At 44.1% G+C, this 17,663-nt stretch overlaps 1 protein-coding gene across 2 annotated transcripts in view; it reads left to right on the top strand.

Moving 5' to 3' along the window:
- The window catches only part of MTOR (mechanistic target of rapamycin kinase), a 4,577,509-nt gene that overhangs the window by 3,123,188 nt on the left and 1,436,658 nt on the right, over positions 1 to 17,663 (top strand). For both annotated transcript variants that reach the window (XM_044063218.1, XM_044063219.1), the window contains exon 33: positions 8,318 to 8,395. In XM_044063218.1, coding sequence (XP_043919153.1) covers positions 8,318 to 8,395 — 78 coding nt within the window. The remainder of the gene's footprint in view (positions 1 to 8,317; positions 8,396 to 17,663) is intronic.

The raw sequence follows: 17,663 nt of genomic DNA, 5'->3' as shown, positions 1-17,663 counted from the left end.
ATTGTAATCCCTCAAAGACATTTCCCTGAAGAGGTTGTATACATCCTCCAAGAGGCTAGGAGAATGACTACTAGAAAATCTTACACTTAATTGTAGAAAAGGTTTTCTTACTGGTGCTGCAAACATAGTTAGGATCCAGTCTTAGCACAGGTCCCTGTAGTGTTGCAATATCACTGCGAACTTCTTTGATCAGGCTTAACCTACTTTTCCATAAAAACTCAATTGTCTGCTATCAGTGTATGTCTTCCTCTTAGCTCTCCACTTATGGTAGGCTGGAGTTCAAGCTTTTCCACAAGGGAGTACTGCATCCTAACCCATCAAGGAAACCCATCTCTTTCCACTTGGGATCTTATTTTGTGTTAGAAAAGTTTACTCTGCCTGCCTTTGAACTAGCTTGTTCGCTTCTCTAAAATTCTGTACTTGGGAAAACCAGCCTCCTGTTGGCCCTCCCCTCTGGCCATTCCTCCTTTTTTTTTCAAAGACAGGGTGACTCTCAGGGTTAATCCATCCTTCACATCTAAAGCTCTCTCTCAGTCAGGCTATTCATTTCCCCATTTTCTTTCTCAATCCCCAAAACAGAGGGGAAATGATCTTCTATTCTCTAGACATTCACAGGCAACTCAGAGTTTACCCAGACAAAGCTAAATCCTTCAGAAAGACTGGCTAGTTGTTTGTATCTTTTATGTCCCCTAAGCTGGGACAGCCAGTCTCCAAACAAACTACTGCAGTCTGAATTTCAAAGACTGTCTCTTTCTGCTATTCACATTATGGTAAGATTTTGTCTTCCTGCCCTAAAGCACATTACCCTCAGGGGCTTTCAACAAAGGAATAGAATGCAGGTCGATCTTGGAGGTAGCTAGTTGGTCATTTGTACACTATTTTACCAAACACTTCAAAATTGATGCTTTCTCCTGAAGGTAGCCTTTGCTACATCATTCTGTTTTGGACTGCTGGACAACTCCTCTACTCAATAGCCAGCCACCTTTCCTTCCTCCTTTAGCTCTGGGAATCACCCGTATGTCAGGAGTACTGCAACAGTAATGTCAGTCGGGACATGGTACAGTTGTGTAAGAACTTACCATAACAGTAGATGTTCTATTGATCACTGTTTGTTGTAGTATTCCATTCCACCCTCCATCCCTTCTTCTCTGTTTCACTTCAGTCTTTAGTTGCCTCTCTGTGTTTGCTCTAGCCTTTGCTCTGTTTCATGGGTACAGGGGAGTTTTCTTACCAGTTTGAGTTACACTCATCCTCCTTGACTGGTCTCCTTTCTCAGTAGTTTTCAGGCCAGTGGCTCTTGGAGATAGTCTAAGGATCCATGCTCATCTTTACCCAGGTTAAGAAAGCTTTGGTACCCTGGCCGGACGTCTGTGGTGACAACCCATTTGTCAGGAGTACTGCAACTGCAATCAGTAGGACATCTACTGTTATGGTAAGTTCTTACACAGATGTACTTTTTACATAGTAGAGGAATCTGTTCCATAGCAGCAATATCCTCTGCTAGATAAACTTGTCCCTCCAGCTTGTTCCGTTGATGTTGCAGAAGAGGTTTGGATCCCTAGACTGACTATTTCTGATGCTGTTTGACTTGTTGATTTGCAGTAATTCCATCAGTATTGAGTCAGAAGATGCCTTGTATGCCAGATATAGGCCACCTCTTAACCGTCTGTATCATGTCAATTACAGTGAGAGGGCTTTCACTCTGTTCATATAGGACAATATTGCTTAGGCCTTGTATCATTTTAGTAAGGTATCTCTATGGTCATTTTAGTTGTTGCATGGGTCTAGACAGATGCATGACCAAGAGGGGCATTATACTCAACGACTGGCTTAATGAAAACTGAGGAAACTACCGCCCCATCAGTCTGACGAGCCTGATCTGCAAGGCCATGGAACGTATTATCATGGAACTTATAAACAAAGATATTGGCAGCCTTCAAACACTGGACCCCACCCTGTTTGGATTCATGAAGGGCCGATCTTGTTTCCTGAACCTGATTGACTTCTTCGAATCAGTCTTCAGAGCCGTGGATGAGGGTAAGGCAGTCAACACAGCCTATCTGGACCTCGCCAAGGCCTTTGACACCATCCCCCACTCTGGAATCATAGATAAACTTACTAAACTCGGCATTAATCCCTATGTCACTCGATGGGTTGCCAACAGGCTTACTGACAGAACCCAAACTGTAAAAGTAGCTGACTCCAAATCCAGCTCCATACTAGTGACAAGTGGAGTACCTCAGGGTTCAGTCCTGGGACCGCTCTTGTTTGGCATCTACTTCTCTGAAGTACAGGCCAACACTAAGGGATTCTGTCTAAAAAAAGTTTTCAGATGACTGCAAACTGGGAGCCATTATTGAATCCCAAAATGATGTGGATACTCTGCAAAAGGGCCTTACAGAAACAGATGATTGGTGCCAGAGCCATGGACTCAAGCTCAATGCCAAGACATGTATAGTTATTCCCTTTGGGAAAAAAACATGTACCCATGAATTACCACATAGGTGGCAGTACACTAAACACCGAAAGTGTGATAAGAGACTTAGGGACACAGGTGGACAGTGGTCTCACCTTCAGTAACCACATTGCCACAACAGTCAGGAAATCCTTCTATGTGGCGCATCTCATCACTAAGGGCTTTTCATCCAGAAAAAAGGAGGTCATTGTCCCACTGTACTCATCCCTCATTAGACCCATTATAGAATACAACGCCCCATTTGGTATGTACCTCGAATAAAGACATCTGCAACAACTGGAAAGGTCGCAGAAATACCTCACTAAAAGAATCACAGGCCTAAAGCAGATGCCCTATGCTGACCGCCTTAAAAAACTCCAGCTATACTCTGTTGCATATCGTCTACTCAGAGGCGATCTCTGCTTAACATACAAGGCCATGTCAAACCCAGAGCTGTTGGACATGCTACACTTAAAGAAATCCCAATCCCACAGAGCCACATGCTCCAGGGATCTAAACCTTGTCATCACAATAAACAAAGCATGCTGGAGGGATAGGTTCCTGACCCAGAGACTCCCCAGACTCTGGAATAGACTGCCCATACAAGTCAAGCAGAGCGCCTCCTTGGCCGTCTTCAAAAGGAACCTTGACAATTGGATGAAAGAAAGGAAATTTACCCCAGGGATCACATTAGTTGCCCTGCTAGACAGGGGTCCAGGGAAGTAAATAGTGTGGGAAGAACTAGCCAGGGAATTGTTATGGCTAGGCTTGTATAGGCCCTAGGGCCGATAGCCTAGTACCAGGCTATGAATTTATGTAAAGGGCAGCAGTAACATTCCTAGAGCTAGACACAATCCCTTTGTTGATAGGTTATGCAGTGTAGAAGGACTTTCTTATAACAATTGATGCATGTTGGTTGGAAGGTCACTGCTCATATAAGTTCCCAAATCCTAAACAACTGGGTCAACTCTGGACTACATGAAAAGAGACATGGAAGAGCTCTCTGATCTTCTAGCCCAGGCAGGTATGACCCTAGCCCTGAGTAGCATTCTGCCATCACCCAGAATGATACTGTAGTACAAGGACAAAATTATTGACTTCAACAATTGGCTAAGCTTCTGGTGTCATTATAAAGGGATCCAGTATCTGTCTGCCTGGGATGACATGGTCGACAGACCACGATGCTTTGCCAGAAATGGCCTGCACCTCTCACCCCTGGGATTCCGGATACTGGCTAAGGTTCTTGCCGCCCCTGTAGTGCCTTTTATAGGCAAGGTTCAAATGACAAATTCACCACTGTAACAGGAACAGGCAAGCAAAAACTGAGGGTGATGCTACTCAGTGCTAGAAGTCTAAATCTCAAAATGCACTCACTCACTCGAGGCACTCCTTAAAATGGAAAACATCGATATCTGTGCAGTGACTGAGACCTGGTTCAAGGCTCCAGAGAGCATTCCTGCACTACCAGGCTATAACTCATACCACACTTTTCGGCCATGTAACCTGGACCGGAACACCAAAGGCGGAGGTGTGTCCATATTCATTAAGGATATCCACACCTCCAGGCTAGTTGCTCAGCATAATGCATCCGAGGTTATCCAAGTGCAACTAGCTCTGGGCAAAACTGCAATCCAAATTGTAGTTTGCTACAGATCCCCCACCATGCCCCAGGATTCCCACTCCTCTTTTCTTGATGTATTGGAAAATATTAGGGTTCAACCAAACACCCTAATAATGGGTGATTTTAAACTACCCCACCATTAACTGGGAATGCTACCCATGTACCAATTCCTTCGCTCAACGCTTTCTGGAATTCATAAACTCCAATGCTCTGGATCAACTTATCCACACCCCCACCAGGGGCAACAATATCCTAGATCTAGTCATTACCAACATGAGTGACCAGTGTTCACACCTGAAGTCAACACCTCATTGGTCCGATCCGACCATAAGATTATCACCCTGGATATCCACATCCTACCCCCACCCCCCATTAAGGAAACCATAGTAAAGAATTTCTCCAAAGCCAACGTCATGCTTCTTAAGACAGACATGTTGAACTTCATAACATCCATGCAGATGGACAGTACAGTTACAACTACTAAATCCTACACAATTGCACTTTATAAGCACTTACACGAGTGCATGGATCGTGCTATCCCAAACAGAACCAAGACGCTATCCTCCAAAAAAAGGAAGCCAATCTGGTAGTCCCCTGCCATAAACAAACTGTACAACAGAAGGAAGAAACTGTTGCAAAAGAGAGTAAAATCCCATAAGTGGAGGACCTCCCTGGTCAGCCTCAGTAAGAAGCTGTGATCCCTGATAAAATCCTCCAAAGCTAGTTACGAAAACAAAATTGCCACTGATTCTAAAGACAACCACAAAGTATTCTATAGCTATGTTAAGAATCTCAATGGCAACACTCAGATCTGCTCTGAATTACAGCACAATGGCACTAAATATACAGACCCAACTGATATTGCCAACATCCTGGCAGATAGGTTCAGTGCTAATTTTACCCCCCTCTCACCCCCTAGAGGGCCCATCTCTATATAGGAAGAATGCAAAGTTCCTGTAATGACTGCTGCACAGGTTAAAAAAAAAAAAAAAAAAAAAAACTCTCCAAAGCCAAGAACACAGCATCCATGGGACCAGACAACATCCCAGGCTGCATTCTACACGAACTACAGAACAAACTGGCACCCCACCTAAATATCATGTTCAATCATAGCCTCACCTCAGGTTTTGCGCCCGCTGAATGGCGCACAGTAACTGTTATCCCACTTTACAAGGGGGGAGCCACCACGGACCCCGGGAACTACCTCCCCATTAGCCTGATGAGCCTGGTCTGCAAGGCCATGGAATGTATCATCATGGAACTTATAAACAAAGACATTGGTAATCTCCAAACTGTGGACCCCACCCAGTTCGGGTTTGTAAAAGGCAGATCATGTCTCCTAAACCTGATAGACTTCTTTGAAGCAGTCACAAAAGCCGTAGACAAGGGTAAGGTGGTTCACAAAGCCTATCTAGATCTTGCCAAGGCTTTCAACACCATCCCCCACTCTGGAATTCTAGATAAATTCACTAAACTAAGTATAAATCCCTATGTCACAAGATGGGTTGCCAACTCGCTCACTGACAACTCACACTGTGAAAGTAGTAGACTCCAAATCCGACTTCAGACCAGTGACAAGGGGAGTACCACAGGGTTCAGTCCTGGGTCCTCTCCTGTTTGGTATCTACTTCTCTGAACTACAGGCTAACACAGAAGGTCTGTGGCTAACGAAGTTTGCAGATGACTGCAAACTAGGAGCTATAATCGAAACTCCTAACGATGTGGACATCTTGCAAAAGGGCCTCACTGAGACAGATGCCTAGTGTCAAAGCCATGGCCTCAAGCTCAATGCCAAAAAGTGCATTGTCATCCCCTTTCGTAAAAACTCTGTACCCATGAACTAAAACATAGGCGGTAGTATACTTAACACCGAAAGTGTGATAAGAGACCTTGTGACACAGGTGGACAGTAGTTTCTCCTTTGATAATCACATCGCCACAGTAGTCAGGAAATCCTTTTATGTGGCACACCTCATCACAAAATGTTTCTCATCCAGAAAAAAAGAGGTCATTGTTCCCCTCTACTTATCACTTTTTAATAGAGTACAATGCCCCTTTTGCTATATAACCTCACAAGACATCTAAAACAACTGGAAAGGCTGCAGAAGTACCTGTCAAAGAGGATTACCGGCCTCAAACAACGCAGACCGTCTCAAAAAACTCCAGCTTTACTCCGTCGCATGTCGCCTACTCAGAGGTGATTTCTGCCTAACATACAAGGCTATTTCAAACCCAGAGCTGTTGGACATGTTCCACTTAAAGAAATCCCAATCCCTCCGAGCTACACGCTCTAGGGACCTAAACCTTGTCACCACAATAAACAGAACATGCCGGAGGGATAGATTCCAGTCCCAGAGACTTCCCATACTCTGGAATAAGCTACCTATCTATATCGAACTACACTCCTCATTAGCACTCTTCAAGAAAAATCTTGATGATTGGATGGGAAATAGGAAATTCACCCCGGGGATCACTTCTGTGTCTCTGCTCGACAGTGGCACAGGAAAATAATTTTCTTGGGTGGCAAAAGCCAGGGTACCTTTTTGCCTGGGCTTGTATAGGCCCTAGGGCCGATAGCCTAGTACCTACCTATGAACTCTTAGGGGCATATTGTCATTGTGGTAGTTCTGCAGGGTACATAGAGAAGTGAGATATGTGAACAGAACTGAAGGGGCTTTGGTTTTATACAAGGTTTGGCAGTATATAAACAGACCCTTGTAAAGTGGCTTGCCACTGTATTGCCTTTTGTTAGAACAAATATATTAAAATTCTAATAGTCACTATCAAATCACATTCTACTAGATCTGCTGCTATCCTTTCTGCTACTTACTCAAAAGTGTGTCATTACTGGACATATGTGAAGCTACTTAACAGATATCAGCCTGCTCATTCACAAAACACTGTATTTACTGTATTATAAGTAGTTTATTTTGTTCGAGTATTGTAGAGGATCTTCTGCTGGTGTGTTTCCCAGTGGATTAATTAGATTGTTTATGGCTACAAGTGTCATGCCCAGTGCAGTGGTTAGCATTGCCTCACAGCAAAACGTTTGACAGTTCGATTCTCTGCTGCGGTCCCTTCTTTGCAGAGTCTGCATGTCCTCCCTGCGTTCGTATGGGTTTCCTCTGGGTACTCCGGTTTCTTCCCACATTCCAAAGACATGCGTCTGGAGCATTTCTCCCTGGGCCTTCGCTGAAAATAGGCTCTGTCCTAGTCAGACTTTCCCAGTAAACAAATGTTAAATAAAAAATAAAAATAAGACTGAATATTTGTTTAGTTACTCACCATAACTGTGCATTTTCCCAGGACAGACCAGCAGTAGAAAAGATATTATCCTACCATCCCCTCATTTGGTTTTAGGTTTGTATTTGGATAACTCTTCTTTGAAGCTTGCCTGTTATAATTTGCATATTGTTATTGCATGCTTGCAATGTTAAAGTTCTGAATTATTGCAGTGAAGTTTTTTTATTGCCTATACATGTCTTCCTAGAAGCTTTTTGGATTGTGGAGGATAACACTACTGTTATATGGAGTGTGCATTAGTTAATGCTAGAGAAGCAGCCAGATACGGCAGCCATAGCATTGTGCAGCGGTATCTCTTAACTTCTAGAGAAAACAAAGAGTTAGGGACATGACTGACATTGATGAGTACCAGTCCAAAAAATGTCCCTTTAAAATCTGCTCTTACAGTGTATACATTACACAGCTGTATGTTAGAAATTCTTTCTTTGCACATTCTGAGACTGAAGTGTTAAGCTGCCCCTAGTAATGGGAGACTGTTGTCTATGTGTACAAATGATCTCAGCTGCTCAACACATTTCTGACCCTTGCTGTGCTTACGTTGTCAATGACGTTATGTTACCTTTCACTGGAAGTGTGAGGTAAAAATCTGTGCTAATTTTCCAAGTGGGAATGGTGGTTCTGTCTCTGATTGTGTGTCTTAACCCTGTACTGTGTATTGATGGTATACGTTGATGTATTTTCCAGATCATTTCAGAAGAAAAAGAAAATGTTTTGCAATTTCCATTAAATGAACTATTCAGACTGTTTTCTTATGATGTGCAGGTGGTTTTACCATTGCAGTTTTCAAAAGGTTGAACAAAAAAATGTACTCCATATTCATGGAACTAATTTAGCAGGCCAGTGTCCTGTTTTAACTCACCCTGTAATTTTCAGCAGTGAGACTGGAATGAGTAACCTTTCAGTAATTCTATCCTTTTTTTTTTTTGTTTTGTTTTGCAGTGCATTGACAAAGCAAGAGACCTTCTGGATGCTGAGCTAACTGCTATGGCTGGAGAAAGTTACAGCCGAGCTTATGGGGTGAGTTGGAATATAACGATGTTAAAAAAAAAAAAAAAAGTGTTCAATACAATGCATTCAAAAATGCTAATGATTAGTCTGGCAAATGCACATGTATTTACTGAGGTCTGTAGGTTGGGGGGCAGTGAGCATAATTACATGGTGCAAATTGTTGTCAGATTCTACTGTATGCAGGAAATATAATGGTTTATGTAAAAGCTTGATTTACTTTGGTGTAATCATTTGGTTTCTTCTGAGCTGACCTGGCTGGTACTGCAACCCTTCGGAAACCCGATGCCTCATGCCCATTGATGCCTCAGCAGTTTGTATCAGTGATACTAGATCTCATGCAGCACTGCTTTTAATTTCATTTGACATTTTTCTGTAAGTGTGTGTGTGTGTGTGTGTGTCTTTCATTTGTTATGGAATACTTCTGATTTCCTTTCTGATATGCAGGTATTCCAAGACTGTTTTAACTTAACTGTTAAAATTTACATGCAAAGTCATTTTAGGTGTGCACCCCTCCCCCTTGTGTTAACTTTCATACCCATGCAAGCACAATAAGTTCTAAATGAGTTGATATAGAGACAGAGCTGCAGCAGTGTAGGTTGATACCCTGAGCAGTATCCTACCTTGGCACCCTCCACATGTATTTTGAAGTTAATGAACAGTTAAAAAAAAAGTATTCTCAGAGTTGAGGACCCAGAATGTCTTCAGGCTAAGCAAAAAGCTGTTATGTATGCACATAATAGCTCTTAGCTGTATAAAAAAAAAGCTTTGCTAAACTAACTCCTTGCTACAGTTCCTAACATCATGGTAATAATTTTAGCTGCTTAAATGTTTACTAATACTGCTTGCAAAGCCTGATTTACACCTCTTCTGCATTGCTGATCATACCCCCTAACAGTTTGCACCCAGGACGTCTTTCCCCTTTGACCTGCTCATCCTGTAGCTTTGGACAGAAATAAGAACCAGTGTTGTTACTTGAGTATTAGCATATCTGCATACGACTTGATCAGTATTAATGAAGATGTACATTTGGAAGTCATCATTGTTTTTGTACCCTTAAAATCAAACGTCATTAATTTTAAGATGAATGACGAGTATATATTGAGTAGTTTTAAGTTATCAGGTGAACCAATTGGAAATACTTCTACTTGCTCACTCCCTCACAAAAAAGCTGTGTCTTACAAAAGACACATTCTGGGCACCAACTGACATCTTTCAGTATTAAAAATTCTCAGTGGCTGGACTGATTTGTTTCAGTCTATAGTGACTGTGATAACTAAATGGCCGATTGAACTTACTTCACATAAGTGTGTGCGTGTTGTTGTTGTTTGTCTTTCGGCTTTTTCCCGGTAAAGGGTCGCCACAGCGGAACTCTGGTTCGCTAATGATTGGCAGTAGATTTTTTTTTTTACGAAACGCCGAGGTGCCAGCTCGATGCCCAACCTTCAATGAAGGCACGCCCATTTACGCACGCATGTCTTTCGAAAGCTACCCATCCGCAGGGAGGACATGCAGACTCCACACAGAAGGCACTCCCAAGCCACGACAAGAATCTAACGGGAGAACCTCTTGCTGTGAGATAACGCTACCATGGCACCGTGTGTGCCAATGGGAAATTCATTGAGTAACAAAAGATGTTCTTTGTGTTTCACTGTTGTAGTCCTGACTTGTCGGATTTCCTGCTTTGAAAGCCCTTGGCCAGTCCGACTACCAGAGTAAAAATCTCCCTCCTCATTTGGCTAGTGAACTTCCCGACCAAAGTCAATACACTTAGATATGTAGGGAGCCAGCCAACTTCAAGATATCAGTTTTTTCTTGCCATCGGAGCCCGAAGCAGTGTTTCAGTGCATTGGTCAATCTGCACCAGAGTGAAGCTGTCTGAAAGCTAAGTACCCTGTTGGGGAACTCTCTTTTCTTGCTGTCAGATAAGGTTTTAGATTCATAGATTAGTGCTAGCTAACTGCCCTCATGGACCATTTTGAGCCTAGCCAATTATCCCCTATGAGAATCAAACCCTGCACCTTGTGCTGCTAAGGTAAACACCTCAACCATTATGCCACCCTCCCATTGGGGTAAGCAGATTCTACACAGAGACTTCCATTCTCTTTGTGTCACCTGTTTATGACCAGATCACGAGATACCCAATTGCCATTTCTGTACCTGTTTCAATTCTTGGACTGTTAGGCATAGGGCCAAGATATTAGCTAGGCACCTTAGTCTCACATCTACTTCTCAGCATCTGATGGCATCCACCATTCATCCTGAGGTTGAGATCCCTAAGTGTAAGTGGGATAAAGAAAAGAGATCCAAGCTTAGGGCTTCGAATGCCAACCTTTCTCTGTCAGCTAGTCCTGCAAGGCTCGTGATCTCTAAAGAAGGCACCACTTTCTCAACCCTATTCTGTGACTAAGGTGGTGGCGCAGGCCTCTGTTGAGACCCATTCAGAGTCTGACATGCTGTCGGGTCCTTCGGCTTCTGCACAGGCCTTAGCATTTAGCTCATTGGTCGGGTCAAGGACCACTCAACAGACCTTGACTTCTGATGAACGCACTTTAACCAGTCATTGCATTGTCAGCCTACACTGGTTGCTGATTCTTCTAGAGAAACTGGCACCAGAACTGCAGACTTCCGTAGGTCCATGGTAAAACTACACCAAATAAGGGTACTTCCTTAGGGCCTACACCTAGCCCTTGTGGCTCCCATACACAGAGATTTCAGCAGGATTTGGTTAGGCTAGCTGAAGACCTAATCTCCCTTGTTAGATCTAGACAATGCCCTATGGAGTCTTCCCCAGGGAAAAGGAAAATGGACCTTGCCCCTGAAGTATTTTCTGATCTTTTTGAATCTGCTGAGGATTCTGACCAGGAGGAGTCTGTTTTTGATGAAAAACAGTCCCTCTCTTCCTTTGAGGATTCAGATTGCAAAGAGAAACAGACTCCAGAATTCAAAATATTAACTCTTCAAAGACTTTTATCCATTATAGCTCCACAAGCCTTAATGTTCACCCTGGATCTAAAAGATGCCTACTTGAACATTCCTATATAGGAATCGCACAGAAGCTTTCTATGCTTCAGAGCAGGTGTCAGTCGCTTTCATTTTCTGCACTGCCCTTTGGCTTGTCTACTGCTCCCAGGGTTTTCACAAAGTGCTTGGCTCCTGTAATAGGCTTTTGCAGGACCAGAGGGGTCGAAATCAACCCCTGCATGGACAGTTGTCTAATACAAGCCACAAGTTTGTCAAAACTTCTCAAGGATTTTGTGTTTACCCAGAACTTCCTCACCTCCCTGGGCTTTACCCTAAATCTACACAAATGCAACACAAAACCGCCTACCAGGATAATTTTCCTGAGGTCTCTTCTGGACTCATCCCTTCAAAAGGCCTTCCTTCTTCCAGACAAGGTCTCCTTTTTGACTCACTACTTTAAAAGGATCATACAGAGACAATGCCTGTAAGCCAGGGAATTCCTCTGAGCACTGTGCTACATGACATCTTGTATCCTCGCGGTTTCTCTGGCCAGGCTGCACATGAGGAAACACCAATGGTACCTCAAAAATGCATGGTATCAACACACACAATCCCTGGTGACCCAGATACAGCTGATTCCTTGTCTCAAGAAGGACTTTGCATGGTGGGCACAGGCTTGTGCTCAAAACCAGAGCCTTCTTTTTAGATTCACTCCCCAGGAGCAAACACTCACCACAGATGCCTCTGAGACAGCCTGGGGGCCAAATTTCACTCTCTTCCAATCCCGGGGGAAGTGGGAAATTCAGTATGGAACCAAACATATAAACTGAAAAGAACTTATGGCGGTGCAAGAAGGCCTGGTAGCTTTCAAAGTAAAATGGAAACCAGGAGGCCCTGTTAGTCAAAATAGATGATACCACAGTCGTATGGTACATAAACAAGCTGGGGGGAGTCACACACTCCTACCCTCTGTTGCCTAGCAGTGCAGGTTTGGGAGACCGCTCACTCTCTGTGGTTACACCTCCTGGCACAATACATTCCAGGGGCTCAAAATACTCTAGCAAGTCACCTCAGCAGAAACCTGATGGATCCTTGTGAATGACATCTGCATCAGGAAACATTTTTTAGCATAGTCCAGAAATGGAAGTCCCACAGATAGACCTTTTCTCCAGCAATGAAAATGCTTAACTGAAAAAATTCTGCTCCAGGAGCAAACTGTTCTCAACCTGGACAACAAATGCTTTCTCTTTCTTTTGGACTCACCTCTTCATTTTTGCATTCCCTCCCTTACCTCTACTTCCTTATGTGCTTCTAAAAATAAGTGAGGAGAGCCCAAGGGCAATCCTGATAGTCCCAGATTGGCCCAGCCAGCACTGGTATCCTATGTTACTCAACCTAACCAATGAGAATCCATGGTAGTGACCTCGGAGAGTGGACCTTCTGACTCAGGACAAGGGAAGGATTGTGCATCCCAGCCTGCAGACACTCAAACTGTCAGCCTGGATAAGTCCACAGCATCCAGGAATGAGCCTTTCCTAAGCAAGCAGGTTCAAGACACCCTCAAAGAGGCCAGAAGGCCTAGTACTGGGAAATCTTATTCAGCTAAGTGGAAAAGATTTTCCATCTGGTGTCAACAACAAGGCCCCAATCCTGCTTTAGACAAAATCTCTGTCTTTCTGGATTACCTGGCTAGCCTGGTTGACAAAACCTTTCCTAGTCTTCCATCAAAATTCATGCCTCTGCCATTTTGGCCCACATCTCTTTACTTCCTCCTGTCTTTTCACACCCCCTGCTAAGGCAATTCCTTAGGGGAGTGATCGACATCAGACCTCCCAGGAGATAACTCACCCCTCCATGGGACCTCAGTTTTGTTCTGGAAAAACTAACTCTGCCCCTTTTCAAACCAGCGGCTTCTGCTGACTTAGTTTCTAACCTGGAAAACTGCCCTTTTGCTGGCTATCACCTCTGCTAGGAGAGTTTCTGAGCTGCAGGCTGTCATGACAGTGGAACCATTTCTCAACTTCCGACCAGATACTCTCTCCCTCGGGACTTAACCCTTCCTTTTTTCTGTTGGTGGCTGTCATGACAGTGGAACCATTTCTCAACTTTCAATCAGACACTCTCTCCCTCGGGACTTAACCCTTCTTTTTTTCCATGGGTGGTCACTGACACATCCTTGAATCAAGCCACACACCTGCCCACCTTCTTTGCCAACCCTACAGAACTAGGGGGAAAGAATCCTTCATTCTTCGGATGTGCATAGGCAGTTCCTATACTATCTTGACAGAACCAAAACTTTGAGAAAATCAGACCAACTCTTTGTGAATTTTGCCACTGGTTCTGTAGGGAAAACAGTTTCCAAACAGACTATTTCCAAATGGATCTCTCACTGTACCTCATTCTCTTACAGCTGTCATGGCAAAAAGCCACTTGAGGCTGTCAGGACTTACTCTGCTAGGGCTACTGCTAGCTCTACTACTTTTCTGAAAGGAGTCCCTACCAAGGACATTCTGGAAGCTGCTTTCTGGTCGTCTGTGCATACCTTCACCAAAGACTACCACTTATCAGCTTTTTCCAGGTCAAGAGCAGGGTATCCTCTCCTCTCAGCTTTGGATATCATCCCAAAAGTCAGGACAGCAACAGTGAAACATGAAGACCATAGTACAGTTTTGTACACTTATCATAAATGTAGATGCTCAAGTGTATTCACTGTTGCAGTCCTCTTTCCCTCCGTCCTTCTCCCTTAGCCTACAAATAAGTCTGCCTCTAACTCATCCTCAAGCCAAGGGGAACCTCTGATCTGATCATGTCAATTTTTCATCTCCTCCTCACAGATGGGTTACAGATCCAATGCTCTGATCCGACTCAGCTGCTACCAAGCTTGTGGCAACCAAAGAAGCTCTTGGACACTCCCCTTACCCACAGTGCACCTCTCCCTGTTCTCTCAGATCTTGTTTGCTGCTTTGCGAAAGATGTGGTCTTTACTAGAACTCTTGGATAGTTGGGTCATATTTCTTTAATTATTGCCCTTTTCCAATTCTTCCTCACCCTTCAGCACCTTACTGTTGACCTTTTTCTCCCCATTTTAGAAAACATTCATTTTTCCTTGGTAACCGCTTTTTATTAGATTATGTATTTCTCTCTCTCTCTTTCTTCTGTAAGCATCATTTTCTTAGTATGGTTTTCCCTCATCCCTTACCTTTTTATGTAGTTTCAGCTACTATTGTTAGTAGTTTGTACCCTTTCCCTAGTCTTTTTCTTCCAAAGAAAAAATATATATATTTTTTCTTTTAACTTTACCTCTCTCCTTCTTCTTGCCATGTCAGAAAAACATGATAAGCCTGCTGTTTTAAAAAAATAAATGCGGGCATAAAATCCCGCTAAGTGATATGACCTGTGCGTGCATTGCCTAGGCCCTCTGCACCTGCAGGAGAACTGCTGTATTTGTCATTCTTTCAAACACCGTGTGTTGGTTAAAAGAAGAAACAAATTAATCTTGAAAGGGATGGTTCTCTCTGCCTTTGAAGAAGCCATTTCTGCTTCTCCAATTAAACTGCCTTCTAAATCAAAGTCAGCTAATTCTAATCCAACTTCTTCACTGTCTGTTAGATCGCATGATAAGAGAAAGAAGATGCCTTCTTCCGCTTCATTGGATTCTTCGGAGCCAAAGGCAACAATTCCCAAACATGCTGATAAATACCTATTGGGGCCATCAGCACCAACTCCTGACAAATCGGATCCGTTATCTTTGGCTTCGGAGTCATCTGATAAGGATGGGCCGGATCCATTGGTATCAGATCCAAGAAGGAGTGCCTTTAAGCCTGTGGTGTCTCTTCCTCGGACCAGGTACTCTCCAAACTATGACCCTGTACCTTTCAGAGTTCCAATCCCCTTTTTATCCAGGCTAAAATCCCCCTCTGGCTCTTCTTCTCATTTTACCCGGAGCCTTACTGAGGATGACATGGAACACTTGGTGAAGAAGATTTTGTGGGTGCAGGGTATAACAAATCACCCTTGGCCCTGACCCACCTGGCTCCAGGGCTTCTTGAGTCCATTACTCCCCCTCTGGATCCTCCTCTGACCTCAGAGCAAGTTTCAGAGCACTTTGATCCGATGCATCCAGTGTCCTTTAGGTCGGATCCAAGAACGTCTTCTGTGAATCAGGCCTTGGCACTGAGTTCTTCCATTATCTTGGAACCGGAGGGCTCCCAGAGCTGTAGTGACCCTCGCAGTCCTTGAGAGTGTTTTACTTCCAGATTGTCAGTGCAGTTGATGCATCTCAGGGCTTCTCCAGCTTCTACTCAGGGTGAGCTGTTTTTGGGGCTGGAAGAGGCTTCATCTCAAAAGCATGTCTTGATGGGTCCAGTTTCCTCTTTCACTGAAGAGCAGTCAGCCTTTGGGGCCTTGGAGGGCGATAGCTGCCATTGCAACTAAAAGGGTATTGCCCACACTGGATCCTCAGCCCAGTCAGGATTCCCTGCATACCTCTTCTGACCAGGATGCTGCATTGAGACAACGAGACCTCAAGCACCAGGATACCTAGCAGGATCCCCCTGTTTCTTCAGTTACCTCCCCAGTGTCTCCCACTTAAGGGGGTTCCTCAGAAGAGATTTTGTAAGAGGAAACATTTGGACTCCACTGAGGAATCTGCCACTGAATACGCTGACTTCGATGAAGCAGAAGGACCTCCACGGTCACCTCCTGAGGACATGTTTTTTGGAGAGATTCTAGAAATATTGAAAAAGAGAGGCAGATTAGCAGTCCAGTAATCCTTCGACTGAGGAGTCACTGTACCTGGCAGCTTTTGATTCTTGCCCATCTCCCTCCTGGTAGACTCTGCCTACCGATGAGCTCATAGGTTTTATCTCTTGGCAAGTGTGGGAGACCCCAGATTCCATAGAACCTATTCCTCCGAGACCAAACAAGATAATTACCGCTGTGTGAGATGAAGACTTCTGGACTAAGGGTGTTGCAGTAGATGCCATGGTCGTAGCAGCAGTGACCAAAAAGGAACATTCAGAAAAGAGAGCTACTATCCATCCTCCTAATAACGATTCTAGGATGATGGATAGGTGTGGGAAGCTTGTTTTCTCTTCAGCGACATTTGCTTTGTGATTGCTGAACTGTCTTTCCCATTTTACAAGGTTACAATGGGATCTAATCAAGGAGCTAACACATACCCTGCAAGAAGCAGTAGCTGGGGGGGGGTACAACAAAAGGTATCTTCACAGCTAGCGACCCTACACTCTGTAGCTATCTCTTCCATGAGGCTTATTGCTCACACAGCCGAAGGAAATAGTAGGGCGATGGGTTCCGGTTATCGCTATGAGGAAGCGTGCCTGGATGCGCCTCTGTGACTATGCAGAGCCCTTTAAGTTTTTCTTTGTCAACGCTCCATTTGATGGTGGTTCTCATTTTGGACCGAATGTTAAAGATACATTTCCAGGTGTGAAAAAGCAGGTAAGACTCTCTGCCATGGGCATACGTTTTTCTGCCCACCAAAGACCCTACTCTAAAGGTCAGAGAGAAAGCAGGAAGATGTGGTTCAAAAATTCTCAAGAGTTCATACCAGGACATGCATGGAGATTTTTTCCCGCAGAGGCAAAGGGGAAAATAATAATGGAAGATGCTGCTCCCGGGAACCCTTTTTTGGGAAACCCTCCCATTGCTCCTGAAAGGAGGCCCGATTGTCCACCTCTGGAGGCTGTCGGGGGTCGACTATCCCTACACTGGAGAGCCTGGCAAAACATAACTTCAGATTTGTGGGTGCAGAGGATTGTATCCAGAGGCTATCACATTCCCTTCAATCAACCCACTCCCCTTATCAACAGAATCCCGGTTGTCCCACGCTGTCAAAAGGAGCAAGCACTTATTCAGATTTAAAAACTGCTAGAAAAAAGAGTAATCCAAGATGTCCCCCTAGACCAGAGAGGATTTGGAACTTACTCAAGGTTCTTTTTGGTTCCAAAGAAGACAGGGGACTGGAGACCAGTCCTGGATCTCAGCAAGCTAAACAAGTCAGTTTGATGCAGCAAGTTCTGAATGGTTACGGTTCAGTCAATACTTCCTTTTTTGGAGAAGGGTGATTGGATGTGCTCTGTGGATCTTCAGGCTGTGTACTACCATATAAAGATGGACAAGCGCTCCAGAAGATATGTACTGTTTCGGTTGGGAGCCAGTCATTTTCATTTCAGAGCCCTGCCTTATGGTCTCACTACAGCCCCCAGGGTGTTCACCAAATATATGGCAGTGGTTGCGGTTCACCTGAGATGACAAGGATTCCAGATGTTTCCTTATTTAGACAACTAGCTCATCT

The sequence above is a fragment of the Protopterus annectens genome, chromosome 2.part1 (assembly GCF_019279795.1).
Source record: "Protopterus annectens isolate FY-2018-M chromosome 2.part1, PAN1.0, whole genome shotgun sequence".
NCBI lineage: Eukaryota > Metazoa > Chordata > Ceratodontiformes > Protopteridae > Protopterus > Protopterus annectens.
The sequence above is the reverse complement of the archived record's forward strand: the minus strand, read 5'-3'. Positions and strand labels throughout refer to the sequence as shown.